The 16,003-nt window shown below is 41.3% G+C and overlaps 1 protein-coding gene across 1 annotated transcript in view; it reads right to left on the reverse strand.

Moving 5' to 3' along the window:
• PCDH15 (protocadherin related 15) overlaps nt 1-16,003 on the reverse strand; it is a 451,284-nt gene that overhangs the window by 28,372 nt on the left and 406,909 nt on the right. The window contains exons 33-35 of the mRNA XM_063132951.1: nt 7,626-7,844; nt 3,198-3,206; nt 1,643-1,753 (exon numbers count right to left, since the gene is read on the reverse strand). Coding sequence (XP_062989021.1) covers nt 1,643-1,753; nt 3,198-3,206; nt 7,626-7,844 — 339 coding nt within the window. The remainder of the gene's footprint in view (nt 1-1,642; nt 1,754-3,197; nt 3,207-7,625; nt 7,845-16,003) is intronic.

The following is a 16,003-nucleotide window of genomic DNA, read 5'->3' on the forward strand; positions in this document are numbered from 1 at the left end:
CTGAAGACCATCCTTGTTCTCCTGAAATGTCCCCAGTGTGTGGTGCTGAGTTAAATGAAGAGGAAAGACTGCTTTGTCTGCATAAGCACTTTCACAACTCTAAAAGACTCTTTGGATTTTGTCCTATGTTATATACAGGACATTAAATTAAGCAACATTTGGCGCAATCTGTACAGATCTACAATATTCCTCAGCCCCTGTTACAACCCCATCCTCCCTCTTGATACTGTCTCCCACTTATTACTAGAATGTTACACTCAGGATGTTTTCAGGGACTAAACAAATAAGGAAAAGAACCAATGGAACTTTAGCCAGTTGTTGTATAGTGACGATGCCCTTTCTTCACCATTGCCATTTGAATGCACAAATTAAGAAAACACGCACATATGCCTGAAACAGAATATCAGTCCGGACTGGGCGAAAACAATCTTTGACAGCCAACCCATAAGTATACACAAATGCTATCCTTTCTGGTTGTAAGACATATACCTTCCTTTAATTCTGTTGAGCAAAATCCAGAGCTTGAGCTGCAATCACCCAACCCATGAGAAAGAGGGGCTTCCTACGCTGGGGTGGTGGTGGTATCACAGTTCTTGGACCAGATCCAAGCGCTAGAAGGTAGTGTTTGGTGCGGTGGAAGTGGCTCTCAACTAGACCCTCCAGCAGCCAGTCTCCAGCACCTGACCTCCTGCATGTCAAGGCTGCCATCTAGGCTACACTACCAGCCAGCTTGAAGACCATCAGCTAATTGTCCAGGCCTATTTGGATTGTTAAGGACCCACAAAGCCCTGGTCTCAGAACAAGCATTGTAGCCTGAGTGGCTTATCTGTGAAAAAAGCCGATTCCTGTTGTCTTCTGTGGACTTCATATTTGACCCTATACCCCTGCCTATGGTTCCTCAGATCCTGATTTACCTTTATCAGAATCTGACCTGGTTCTGACCACATCTCCCTCCTTCAGTCCCCTAGGTTGAGAGACAGCTTCCTTGGGTCTCTGGAGCAGAGGCATGATAGGAAGTCAGATACACTGGCGAGAAGTGGCCGCCCTGGATCCAGTGACAGTGTCCAATGCTGGGAATCATAAAGCTCCTTTGCTTCCAGTTTCCCCCCTCCCCACCACCTACATTCCACCTTCCTAGAGATGTGCTTGTTCCCAGTAAGTGCTGCAACACCCCCTTTCCTGGCACAGTATCCCCTTGGGCAATCTCTCATCTCATCATAGCTTACCTCTCCTCACACGCTCTAAGCAGAAATAACATGCGCATGGAGCTAGCCCAGGCCTGACAAGTTGAAGACTTTGCTAAAAGGTGCCGCAGGAGGAAATGCCATTACCAGGGCCCGGCATGCTGCCCAAGTATGCACTGGGCATAGCCATGGTGCAAAAGGGAGGAAGGCTTGCATGTTTGCTCTGCTCTACAATATCAGACTTAACAGAATTTCTTTTGCATGCGAGGACACATCACTACACATATGGTGCTCTAGATCGTACAGTTGATGTTTAGTAGACTGTTAGTTCTTTCTTAATTGTCCTCTGTTCTTGAAGAAAAATACTTTCATTCACATAGCAACAATAATTGGAAACTCTGAAATATCACACCATAGACTTTGAGCTACTAGCATTTTAAATTTCATTGAAGACTTACATAGTGCTGTCACCGAGTTCTTCATAGAGATTATTGGCAGGAGCGCTTGCTGGTTTGCCAGCTGGTAAGGCCATCTGGATTCGAGCTGTCTTTGCACATTCAGCTTGTCTCCTTTGGTGAATCGCATGGGAAAGAAACGAGAAGTGTCAAAAATGCTCTCTAAACAAGATCACATTGGTAGCAACTGCTATGTAATGTATATTTATTGCAGCTTTTCACCTCACAGTTGGTAACGATACTAAGAATATGATTTTAATACATCACAGAACAGAACAAAATCTGGTCCCTTACTTTAGAGATACTGAGCTGTTACAAAGAAATAACATTTTTCAAGATTGGTTAGAAAATTTGGAAGACTTGACTCATCAGCTCCAGTGGCTGAGCAGATAAGACTAGATTACCTCAGAATGTATTACATAATTTTTATTTTTTAAAAAATGAATGTACTACTGATCTAATCATCTATATATTGATTAGGCCATGTTAGGTTAATACACTGGGATTTGCTCTTAATTTGATTATATACTATCTGGCTGTTCATTTCCCTGCAATCTTTGGTCATTTTCAAGACTCAGCTGTTGCACACACAGAGATACACACACACACACACTGAAGCAAAACATGCCACATACATTTCTGATAATTGCTTTCAAATTCAAACTTTATGAAATGGCTGTACAATTAATCTGCCCCTTTAAAAATGTGGACATACTCTGAAATCTGTCGGTTTTATAGTTTGACTTTATTATTACTTTTCTGTAGAAATACTTCCATAGATATTAAATGCTGAATAGGGAAGCCTGCAATTGTAAAAAGAAATTCCTGTCAACCTCCAACAGCTATAAGACACATACCTGGCCTAGGTGAATGTTGGCTTCAGTGAGGTACCCAGGAGTGACAGGGCATTAGGGAAGCGTCTCAGATGGCAAATGCTGGGGGTGGTGGTGCGTGAAGTGGCAATATGAGGGGTACTCTAGAATTGTGGCACCATCTTGCCCTTTGCCTCAGGCAGCAAAATGAATTGGGCTGGGCTTTATTGATTGATTGATTGATTGCATTTATATCCTGCCTTTTTTCCTCCAAGGAACTCAGGGCAGCGTACACAATCCTCCTCCTCTTGAATTTATCCTCACAACAACAACCCTGTGAGGTGGGTTGTGCTGAGAGTCTGTGACTGGCCCAAAGTCACCCAGTGGGTTTCCATGGCTGAGCGGGGACTAGAACCTGGATCCCCCGACTCCCAGTCCAACACTTCAGCCACTACACCACACTGGCTCTCACTGGGCATGGCAGCCATGATGTGTTACCTCCCAGCTCAGCATAGGCTTTGGGGAAGGTAGTGAATCCAAGATGGAGGCAGGGCCCTGCTATTGTTCTAAACCTGACTTGGAAGAAATGTCAGTGCTTTTTAATCCAATATGTCCTACTGACAATAAATGTATTCCTGTTGAACATCCTGTTTTTACTTGCCAAAATGATCCAAAGTGAATCCTTAGCACAATCACTACCTTTCATATGCAAGGTATTTGAAAGAAGGTCAAAAATGCATACTTACTCTTTAAATCTGTTTTGCAATGCAGAATGGTAAGACAGAAACAAAAAAAAAAGATAAGGTGTGAATTTCACTTAGAGCAATAATTCAGAAATGTGAATTCCTATAAACTTCATAAGGCATTGAACGTAAGCACACCATTTTATTAGAGCTGCAACTGTAATGGATTAATCAGTTAAAGTAATCAATTAAAAGTAGTTTAGCGTGCAGTCCTAGACATGGTTAGACAGGAAAAAAAGCCGTTTAACTCCCACCGTTCCCCAGTCAAACATTCTATGCATGTTTTTTGGTATAAACATGCATAGAATTACACCCTTAATTGACTAATGGCATCCCTGATTAATCAGGCAACACATTTTAAAATTCATTATTTTAATAAGTACTATTTAAAAAATACAAATGGGAGACACCATCTTAAAAGAAGCATTCCCTGCTTCATCCTCATGCAGGAGCAAATTCCTCTTCTAAAGCAGTGCCAGCTATTACATTTTTTTTTTTAAAAAAGAAAAGTAATAGAGTTTTTTCCCTCTTTAAAACAGCCATATGTGAATTTATGTAGATTTAGGCTGAGATCCTATACACTCTTACTTGAGGGTAAGCCCAAATGAACTCAGTGGGACTTACTACTGAGTAGACATGCATAGTATCGCACTGTTAAAGGCACAATCCCATTCATGTTTAAACAGAAAAAGTCCTACAACTCCCAGCATTCCCCAGCCAGCCATGCATAGGATGGAGCCCTTATAGATTAAAATTAATGTGACTGACCTTTAATGGGGGAAGGGACAACCTCATATTTTATACGTTAAATCAATTAAATATCAAAACAGTTCCCTCTATTTCCTCTCCACAGACAATTATGGAACACTTTCCCAGCTTCTAGGTATCAGCTGGGCATGTTATGCCAGGTGCACGGCCATTAGCTTTAGAAGGAGGCCTGTCCCTACTGTCAGAGGACAGTCCCCTTCTTGAGAGCATCCTCTGATTGAAGGGCTGTCCAGTGCAGCTTAAAGATCGTGGGCAGTATCCAACTATATGTCATTCTGCTAGCAGAAAATTGGTCCTGAACTATGTACAAGAGGAAAATCCAACGAAAGTTCCGTTTGTGCAAGCACAATTCCACAAGCGGTTGCACATTATTCTTGGGAAACACTTTGTGCAGCCCATTGCACATGACTTTTGTGCAACCCATTGTGCAACCGGTTGCACATTCCATTTGCACGATGCGCTGTACAACCAGCTGCTCAATTGCTTGCACAAGTGTAATGGGCAATCTTTTGCATAACTGAAAGGTTCAGCGGAGCTCCAGTGGTGCTATTTGAATTTGCGGGATGATACAGTTGGATGCTGCCCAAAGAACCATCAGAAGGTACAGTAGGAGCCTTGATTTAGCACCTGAACAACAGACTGAGCAAGGTATAAAGGTCACATAGTCACAGTCGTCCCCAGTCTACTGAGATGTATTGTATTTTAATTTAGATTATAGCAAATATTTCTACATTTGCACTTATAAAATCAGTACATTCAAGTCTAGGCCATCTTTTGTTCTCCCCTTTTTTGGTGGTGTGTGTCCTCTTTTTTGGTGAAGTTTAAGTGATCACCCTAGGCTCTGGTGCACTGGCTTATGGACAAGAAAGAATTAGAAGGACTCCAAAATGCCCTGAGGAATTTGCACCCAGGAGGGGATGGATCATACTTAATCATTGTTTTTGCAATGGTCAATTATTTCTTTCCTTACTTTTATTTTTGTAATCACTGTATAATCCATAAAAAAAAAATTGCAAGAAAAAAAGCAATTATTAGCTTAACACAGTCTCTACAAAACTAATTATTAAAAACAGCTATCTAAACTTGACTTATGATTTTATAAGTTTGGAGGCCAAATAAGAAGTACGCTTTATAATTTCCTCCTGATTTTAAATTATACATAGAATATTAAAGGAATTTTAATAATACTAATAGGGCTGCTCTACATTTTGGGGTTGATTACGAAGGTGCCACTTTCCTATGATTAATTCACAATCTTTGGTTTGTAATTACTTTTTTCTTTTGTGTAGGATACTGAAATTTCAAAGTGCCACTTAATAGAAAAGAGCATTGATAATTTCTAGGATTATTTACAAGCAGGCTCTGGGCAGTGCTACAACAATGCTAATTCACACTGGAAAATAAGCAATGCAAAATTCATTAAACTTTACTGTTCTTTTTGTATAAGCTGCAAAAATTAATTCATTCAATATTAAGCCGATCAGTGGGCTGGAAAGTATTGAAAAAATGTTGTTATGACACATAAGTTTTAATATAAAGCCATTCTTAATATTTCTACTTTATGTGCACCAATGATGACAATTATGTTCATTCAGCTATAATCTTTGCACTAAATAGCAACCTTGAACAGTTACTTTGCCAACTTTGATATCTGGTCATGAACGCATAAGAAAGCCAAAGGAAGAGGAAACACTTTTCCTGTATTGTTTAAGTACAGCCCACAGCCCATAAATGCTTAGTAATATTCCCAGAATTTTGGCTTTTATTTAGAAAAAAAATCTCAAGGACAGCTTAGATACTAAAGAACACATAAGCCCTCTTCCAGTGCTCATTTCTCTATGCACAGGTCTCCCTCTGCTCCCTCAGTGATGGCTGCACCAGCAACACTCCTGAGGTGACACATAATTGGGTAGCATTCCCATATATACATTTCCTGTTCTTGCATTGGAAACCCTACATACAATGAAAATCATCCTCTTCAGAATCAGCCAGTCATGAGTGGGGCAATCTTAAGGGGGCGGAGTTAGCCTTGCATGTTCTCACAGAGCCTTTTACATGTGCAGAAGTGAACTTCTGAGGCAGGCTATAAAAAAGACATGAAGTGGAAGATGGAGGAAGAAATACTGCCTTGCTCACATTTTGACGTAGGCATCTGGACTCTGTTTCAGTCCCCACTAAGAAGTGGATCCATGTACTGAGGATCGTGGGCAGAAATGCTTTCTGTCCCAAAACAGAAAGCATTTCAAGCACACTTCTAAGGATTTGCGTAAAGGGCAATGAGGCAGAGAGAGGAAATTAAGAGGGAAGGAAGGTCTGGGTAGAATGGATATAAGCCAGTGATGTACATTGAATAGAAACCTATGGCCCATTAGCCCAATGGCATTAGCCTGTCTAATGGTAGTCCTCTATTGTTCTTAGGAAAAAGCCTGAGCACCACCACCGAGCGTTCATCACCACTGGGCTTTCTCCCCAATTGTAAGTTAGAACATTGAACATTTTTCTTGGTGAGGAAGGGAAACAGTGTAGCCTAGAGCCTATTATTTCATTATCATCATCATCATCATCATCATCATCATCATCATCATCACCATCATCATCATCCTGAGCCTGTGTAACACTATCTCTTCTGCACACAAGAAGCTAGGAAACCCTTTCTGAATTATTATTATTATTATTATTATTATTATTATTATTATTATTTGCAATATTTATATAATGCTCAATTATCAACATAGATTCCAGAGCGGTAAACATAGGTATAAACAGTAAAAGGAGATTTAAAAAGCAAATTAAATTGTTCTATTTTAAAAACACAGTGGCTAATCAGTTGAGGAAGGCTTCTCAAAACAGAGTTGTTTTCAGGATCAGCCTAGTGTTGGTGCCTGCCTGCCCTCCAGGGGCAGAGAGTTCCACAGAGAAGGGGCCACTACACTAAAGGCTCTTCTCCTGATAGATTTCAATCGGGCCACAGGTCCACGTGGAACCACCAGGAGCATGCCCTCTGATGACCTCAGTGATTGGGTAGGATAGTAAGGGAGAAGGTGCTCTCTCAGGTATCCTGGTCCCAAGTTGTTTAGGGCTTTGTACACTAGTACCAAAACCTTAAACCTGGCCCGGTAGCGAATAGGCAGCCAGTGCAATTCCCTCAGCAAAGGAGGTATATGCTGAAAAGAGGCAGCTGCTGACAACAGCCGAGCTTCAGCATTCTGCTCTAGCTCCAGTTTCCAGACCGGTCTTAAGGGCAGCCCAACATAGAGTTTCTGTAGGCTAAGAAGACTAAGAAATCAACAGACCCTATTGTGGGAAATGAGTTTTATTGGATTCCAGGTCCAAGAGCTCTTCCAGTGGATTCCCCGCTGGGCTGACAAGTGTTTGAACTGAGCTGAGTTTGGAGGAAGCTATGACCGTTTCTACACCAGCCCAAAAATCTGGGCTGGTCATGGCCGAGTCCCTGTGCATTCAAATGACACACAGGAACTCCCAGGAGGAAGGAGGCTTGCTCACTCTGCAACGAAAAGTGGTATGGACTCCTCAAATGTGTATACTGGAAAAAAAGACTGGAAATTGTAAAACATACAACCAAACTTACTAGTGTACAGTCCCTCATCTGTTATATATAACGAGTGCTATGTAATCTACAGTAAAGAAAGCTGGCATACTTACTGTCTGTAGCTGACCATAACTATTAAGATAGCAGGCATGCAGCAAAGGATGATAATGACAGCCAAAGCCAGCAGTGCCCCTTCTGTGTAGCCCACAGCTTGTGCCTGCTTCTTGACGTTGGCCACCACATCTGGAGTGCGGATTTCCAAAATACGTCCTCCTTGCCCAAGGTATGGCTGAAATTCTTTATTGATATCTAGAAGCTTGCCATCCAGAAATCTTCAGTATTAAAAAATACAACAGAGAGGACAACAAGTGCAACAGGAAAGATCATAAGAACATTATGATCGCAAGAACATTATTATCACAAGAACATTCGAAGAGCCATGCTGAATCAGACCAAGGGTTCATTCAATCCAGCATTCTGCTCACACTATGGCCATCCATGGAAAACCAACAAGCAGGACATGAGTACCACTCCCTCCCTGGCATATTTGACGCAGCTGAACTAATTATTGAAAAATATGAACATTATTTTTTTCCACCCTCATTTGCCTTTTTTTCAGTCGCATTTTCTTCTTCCTTCTTTGCTCTCTCTTAGCCCCATTTGGTCTCTCTGCCATTTAATCTGATTGGCTGCAGTCATATGCAGGGTTGTTTATAGATGTGACGTCTGTGGTGGCACTGTGACTGACCTAGAATCATGGCACCATAACAAAACCACATAGGTCGCCGTTGGTAATCAGATCAAATGGCAGTAAGAGCAAAGAAGGAGGAATAAAAGAGAGCCAGGACACAGCCACCATCAAAGGAACAAAAGAGCTTCAAACAACATCAAAACAAGGCAAACATGATCACAATGAGGGTAAAAAATGGGAGGCGAACCCATTCCTAGTCAGGAAAATTGCCCCATCACATAAAAACACGAATATATTGAATGACAGAAAATTAATGGAGTTCTACAAGCAGGTTGTTTGTTAGGGGATTCAACGTTACCAGTATCCTTCCTAAACTATACTCTGAACCCTAAAACTGGAAAATTCAGATGCAATGCAAGATGAAAGCCTCTTACTGCACATTAGATACCGCACACTAGATGATGCTCGTGTGCGCTAGATGAAGAACTTGAAGGACTTTTGCTTTGCCAGCAGTATATTTCTAGGAGGCATAACACTGTGTCTATTAAAAAGTCTGTAAGCAATTTCTCTACAAAACTCTATTTTAAGGTTTTTTATAGCTCAACCAGATGAAACCCGGCATACTGTACAAAATGAGACAGGGGACTTCTTCTTCTTTTAAAAAAACACCTCTTAAAAATTGGACATTTTCAAGAAGACTGCTAGAGAAATCATCTCTCTTTCTCTTTTTTGTTCTCATAAAGTATAGTGCAAGCATTTTTGATCTCTAATAGTGCACCTTTTCTGGTACTTGCAATGGGATACTAACTCTAACGGGAGTTAGATTAGCAAATACCTTCACACACATCTGAACATTCTCAAGAGAGCTTCAGTTATGGGGTAGTATAGAAATGTAATAAACAATTATATTATTGATCACAAGCACTGCAAAACGACAGCTATAAAAACCGGTCAGTTTCTGTCTCACTGTTACAACACCTTTTCGGATCAGCAGCTTAGCTTATTTGCCTAGTTGGACAGCACTTCTGCTTTTTTCAAAAAAAAGTTACCCTAAAGACCCTCCCTTGTGCTGGATAGTTCCCCTGCCACTCAAGTAGATGGCAAATCCGAGAAATTATCACTTTTCTCCTCCCAGTGATCATGAGCAAGAACACTGGAATAGGATGAGGCTTTAACCTTTACCCCATCCAAATGATTATAACATCACTGGGAGGGGGATTGTTGTTGTTGTTGTTGTTGTTGTTGTTGTTGTTATTATTATTATTATTATCATCATCATTCCTATACTGTCCCATAACCGAATCTCTCTGGGTGGTTCACAAAGATTTAAAACAATTAAAAACACATTGTACAAAGTGTAAAAACTATTTACATAAAAACATAAACAGATAGCACAGGCACAGGCAACATATATATAAAAACTATTTTAAACACTCAACCATATGACAAATCCAGGATTAAAAACTGATTAAAAACTCCTGATGTACTGCTGATTAAAACTCACGATGTACTTCTGAATGATTGAGTAAAGAGGAAGTTCTTAATCTGGTGCCAAAAAGATAACAATGTTGGCACCTGGCAGGCCTTACCAGGGAGATCATTCCAAAATTCGGTGGGGGGACCACCAAGAAGGCCCTGTCTCTTGATGCTTAGGTTAACCTCATCGGAAGGTTAAAGCCTTCAACCCCAGCAATCATTAGCAGGAGTCTGGGGTGGAGGAGGCTTTTTCTAGAGAAATGTTTCCTTAAGACCATTTAGGGCACAACCCTCATAGAATTGTAGAGTTGGAAGGGGCCTATAAGGCCATCGAGTCCAACCCCCTGCTCAATGCATGTTTAGACATCAAAAAAATAAAAGTTTTTTAAAAAGTACTACAACTTCTCACATGCCCTAGCCAGACATGCTGGGAGTTGTAGGGCTTTGTTTCTGTCTAATCATGCATAGGATTGTGCTCTTAGTGGGGGGGAAAGAATCTAAAGGCTAAAAAAAAGGTTCAAAAATATCACTGTGTGCCATTCATAAGCACCAGTCACTATTGAAACATTAGCTCACAATGGCTTCAGCACACTACTTCCATGTTAAATCAAAGAGTGTAGGAGGCAACCTTAACATATGCAATAAATAAACACATAGACCAAATGCTAATGTCTGAACCTCAGGTTTATTGCAGTAAGTGGGAAGCATTTTAACATTCTGGAAAGCCATCTCTACACAGCCTTCCACCAGGGATCAGTTTTCTGTCCCTCATTCAGAAAGTAGGATTTTCTACAGCACTAGGGATGTTATCACATGCCTGTTATTACTCTCAGTTTTCCTTTCTGCCAGGACTCCATTCCCTGAAGGTAGTTCTTTGGATGGGAAGGTCGTGAGGGATGGAAAGGAGAGAGAAAAACAGGTGGATGAGGAACGGGGCCTGCTCTTCCAAGGGACCACGAAAGCCAGCTCTGAAGTCATCCTGCAAGTGAAGCAGGGCAAGAAGGGTCACTGAGCCCCCTCTGAAGCTTCTTATGGCAGGATTAGGAGAAGGAAAGCACCTGTCGGAGTCGCTTTTGAGATTAGGATAAGCATCTGAGTTTATCTGAACCAAACCTCTGGAGGTTTCCTGCCACAAGCTAAAACATGTTAATGCTTCAGATTGGAACCCTCACTTCATCTCTCTCCTTTACTTCACTAAGCTGACATTCTTTCACCTCTACCCCTAAGCCAAGAAAGTATTCCCTAGGATTTTGCTGATTTAATTTTTTTTAAGCTTTTGAAAGGGGGGGGGGAGCGCTGACTGTGCAAGTGCGAGATTTTTTTTTTTAATTAGGTTGCTTCTAAGCCGGTGTTAATCGGTAGCTGTTCAAAACAAGAAACTGCACAATTCCTTCACCTTTTTTATTATTATTTTTACCCTTCTTTAGTACAAAGTCTGTATATTAAATTAAGATGTAATTATACAAGATGATATAATGATGGCTGATTTTTCTAACATGATAAATCTCTAAAATCTATAGTAAGCTGGTTGTATTTTTATGAACAAAGGCTGCTGCTGCTACTGCTGGTGGTAAAGAATAGTTCCATTTTCCTATTTGGGTTGCCATCCTGTGTATATTTACTTGAGAGAAATTCCAAGTAAACATGGATAGGATCAAGCTATCAGCTATGTAAACTATCCTGCTGGTGGTAGTACTACTGAGCAAGCGGAACATTTCCCACGGAAATACCACGGAAACATCAGCCATGTATACAGCTCTTTGCACATCTGATGAAATAGGCTATTATTCATCACAGCTCCTTCTACAATAAATCATTTACACTGAAATCCTCCACATATCTCCTCAGAAGTAACTCTCACTGAAATTAAGAAGACTTCTGACTAAACACTGTTTGGTCAGATCTGTACATCTATTACAGGGATGGGGAACCTCCTTCTGCCCAGGGGCCCAAATCAATTCTGGAGACATTTTCAGGCAGCTGCATTCCTGTGGTGGGTGGGGCAAAGGGTCGGAGCCAAAATTACTAGCGTCTTGTAGATTAAAGCTCTCATTGCCAGTAGATAAATCTCAGGAGAGGCATTTCAACTTCTTAGAATGGGGGCGGGGTAGCAACAAAGCCAGGAAACCATCCAGTCATCAGTGGTTGGGGACACTGAGCATCAGGGGAAGGGGAAGCAGCCATCTGGGCAATCCTGAAGGACTGGATTGAGACCCCAGGAGAGCCAGATTCCCACCCTGGGTCATTTCATTTTGCAGCTCTTTGGGTATTCTGCTCTGTAGAAAGCTGAAAACTGATATTTAGTCAGTATTTGGCGGGGGCAGAGGACGAATTAGTTATGTTAGTTAGTGATGAAGAGGAAGAAAGGAAGTCACAACAGAGGAGATGATGTCAGATGGGATACATTCTCTTAGTTTAAAAGGAAAAAATACAGTTCGTGGCATGTGGTTCTAGGTGTTAAAAAAAGGAAGCAGTCCTGCTGCCAATATATTAGCAGTAGGGGTTTATGGATTTTGTTAAATCCCATCTGGGTTTTACGGATAGTCACGTGTTTTTCATTCCATCATCCACTCATTTATTTATTTATTTAAAACATTTGTATCCCGTCCTATATCACCAGGATCTCAGGGCGGCATACAGATAAAATCATACAATATAAAACAATAAATATACACAGCTAAAAACAAACTAAACCATGAATCAAGTTAATACCAGTTTATAATTTAAAAGCAGTAAAAACAATTAAAACAATGTACAAACTTGACGAATTTAACCATTAAAAGCTTTGTTAAAAACACACACACACACATTGACAGAATCTTATTTTTTCCATATGAGAATTTTGTTCATTTGTGTAGGGATTGGGCCCAGAACATCTGCAGATGTGACCCAAGGAGGTATGGGAGCTTAGGCTAGATCTACACTACCACTTTATAGCAGTATTGAAGTGCATTGATAACTGTAGGAGCACAATCCACATTGCATATACCGCTTTCATAGTGTTATTGCCTGCTTTTTATTCCATATTTGTAATGATTTGACACAAGATGTAGACCTGGCCTTATTCTGAGTCAGATGGGGAGGGGGAAGGCATTTTAGACTTTGTGAACTGCCCAGGGAGCTTCGGCTGTTGGGCAGTATAAAAATGCAAATAATAATAACAACAACAACAACTGTTGAGGCATTAAGACTGCAGGAGTGGGGGGCTGGTGGGGAGAATTACAGTGACGGAGAGGATGAAGCTCAGCTGCTGTCTAATCATCAGGCCAGGCCGGGCAGGGATGGTGATTGGTTAAAAAAAAAAAGAAGAGGAATGATTTTATGGAATTTGTCTTAACCAGGATAGACAAAAACGTATTATCCTGGTTAATGGGCTTAAACCTACGAGGGATATTCTATTACCATAAAGGGGAACCCATTCTGAGCCCCTTTGATACTGTCATGCCTCACCTCGAGGGAGATTCCTCCGATGAGGAAGAGGAGAGAACCAGCTCAATGTGCTGCAGCCAAAGCCAGATGGAGATTTGGAAGCTTCGGCCAACAGCAGTCCCCTGGGACCTCTAGAAGAGCAGTCTGGCACCTCCAACAGCATTCCAGAGTTTTCTCAAGAGCAGGAGTCAGAGCTGGACATACAGTAATCCAGCCGGCTGAATGCCAGAGAAGCAAGCAACAGCAGCAGTGGAGGGAGAGAGCACCGCGTGCAGCCTCACTTAAGAACAACATAATGGTCAGCTAAAAAACAGCTCAGGAACAGTCACACCTCTCTGCAGGCAAACCATCAGTTTCCTCAGCTCCCTGACTTTGCTTCATGAAGAGGCCTGGATTCTTGGACCCACGGCACTCTCTTAGACCACTCCTTTGAACAACGCTTGACTGCTACAATACTTGGCTACATGACCTCTTGGCAATTGACAACCAGACTGTTCTAACTTTGCCTTTTAGCTTCATCCCACATACCTGTTTCCCTCGAATTATCCCTACAGCACTAAGCTGTTGGCGTTGTTGCTACCGGGCAGCAAGATCCTTTGCAAACCAGGAAGTGGGTTTAAGGGGGGAAATGTAAAATAATAATAATAAAACAACGGATCACCCAATCTGATTCAAATTTGGTACGCTTAAAGCTCTCCTTAATATCTATTACTGTTCCAATTTTGATGTCTTTATCTTTAAAGCTTACGCAGATGTAAGCATTTGTTTAATTCATATCAAATCCTGCTCCTGCACCCCAGTGGCCGCTCGGAAGATACGCTTGAAATCTGGTGGCTAAATATTGCACTTCTTTTGGCTTCACAGCACAATTAAAGCAGGATGCATGGGAGTACTTCACAATAAAAGCAGATTATAAGCTGGGAAACTTTGGAGTCCTTTGCATGCAATTCACAGTGATTGCACAGTATAATGCTGGTGTGATAAAGCTCTGCGTCTTCCGCTGCATTCCTGGAATTCCCTGAGAAGACCTTGGCTTGGACTGACTGCTCACAAGACCCTGCCCAGGGCCCTTACCCGCCTTAGAACAGGACAAATACATAGCTGCCTAATAAAGAGGTGAAGTTTGCTGGCCAGCAGATATCCAGGTAAGCTTCACAAGATAGTTGAAATGTTGGATTTCCAGTGTTTGATATATTCTACTTAATAACTTGAAAAGAGAGCATAATTCTAATAAAATGAACGAATGCATATTCAAATATGAATTTAAGGATGGGGCGGGGAGGTGATTAGAGGCTGAAATGCTACAACATTGTGAAACCTTTCATGGGTATAATCACCCTGCATATCAACACTACATCAATACAGATTAAAGTATCCCACCATGCATGCAAATCCGCACCAGTTTCTGGGGAGCATGGGTGGGAGGGTGTTGTTGCACTTGTGTCCTGCTTGTGGGTTCCTGATCAACAGCTGGTTGGCCACTGTGTGAACAGAATGCTAGACTAGACGGACCCTTGGTCTGATCCAACATGGCTCTTCTTATGTTCTTATATTCAAATAATTCCTGTCCGAAGCAATAGCTGAGTGAATACAGCTGGTGATTGTCCAGACTAAATATTGTAAATGCAACAAAATACAGTCTGTTCTTTCTTCTTCGTGTTTGTTTGTTTGTTTGGGAGTGGGGAGGAAGAGTGAACCAATATTACCAAGAGGTTAGAAAGAATAAGAGAAAGCTAATGTTTTCTTGTTTTGTTCTGCATGTTCGAACATTTGTCACTGTCAGTGTATATTTGCTACCTGTTCCACATAATATTAGAATATAAAGCAAAATTTTCACTCTCTTTTCGAGTAACTATTTGTAACCTCTCCCTCCATCCATCATGTGGCTACAGATTGCACCTCTTCTTCTCAAAATCAACCAGCTTTTCTACTGGACTCATCCACACAGGGTTTGGAACTTTGGGGAATAGGATCCCCCCAATGAATCACAATTCACAAACTAACCCACAGGTATCTGATTCTTAGATGCATGACTGACAGATTGTCTTATTCCATCACTGAGCACTGTGGCCTTATGGGAGAAGAGGTATAATAAAATGTATGCAAAGCAGCGGCAGATGCCAATACGTTTGAGAAAGAATAATGATCTCCCTCTCCCACAGATACAGGGCAGCAGATGAAATAGTCTTGGGAATTAGGGTGAAAAATAAGAGTCTGTGCAAATGGGAGAAAACACACGCAGGCACACACAGGACAGGGAACAACCTAAATTTACTGACTGTCAACATTCATGTGAATGCTGAGAATCTCAGGCAAAGTATGGGAATGGCTAAATATCCAAACATACACCAGTAGATGTTTGACAACCACCTAAATGGGAGGGTCAGCATTCATATGTATGTTAAAAATGCAGGTTAGATAGATATAGATACCATTCTCAGCACAAAACACATCTAGGATTGTCAGCATTCACATAGTCACTGCATTTTGGACATTCACTCTAATGTATTTATATCAAGATATATGGTCCAGTTCTCAGATGAGATGGTGAACCTGTGTCTGAACCCTACCACTTCATACTACGGATGGAGGTATGCAGGACTGAATGCTCCTGCATACAAAAATGAACACACAGAAAACCAACATGTCAGGGAGAAGGTTACACTAGAACCTTTCCCCTTGATTTCAAGTTTTCTATGTACAGTGAATATTTTCATATGGAACAGCATTCAGTTATGCGAGTCTCCACAGTCTCCACCGTCCAGACACAGGCTTGCATCCTCAGCTGGTTGAGAAGCATATGTGCTTCCTAACTCTGAGCCCTGGTGTCCAATTTAGCTGGCAAGAAGTCTTCTTTCTGTGAATTCAAACAGATAACTCCTTCTGTTCCTGGCA

Source organism: Elgaria multicarinata, chromosome 8 (genome assembly GCF_023053635.1).
Source record: "Elgaria multicarinata webbii isolate HBS135686 ecotype San Diego chromosome 8, rElgMul1.1.pri, whole genome shotgun sequence".
In the NCBI taxonomy this organism is placed as follows: Eukaryota; Metazoa; Chordata; class Lepidosauria; order Squamata; family Anguidae; genus Elgaria; species Elgaria multicarinata.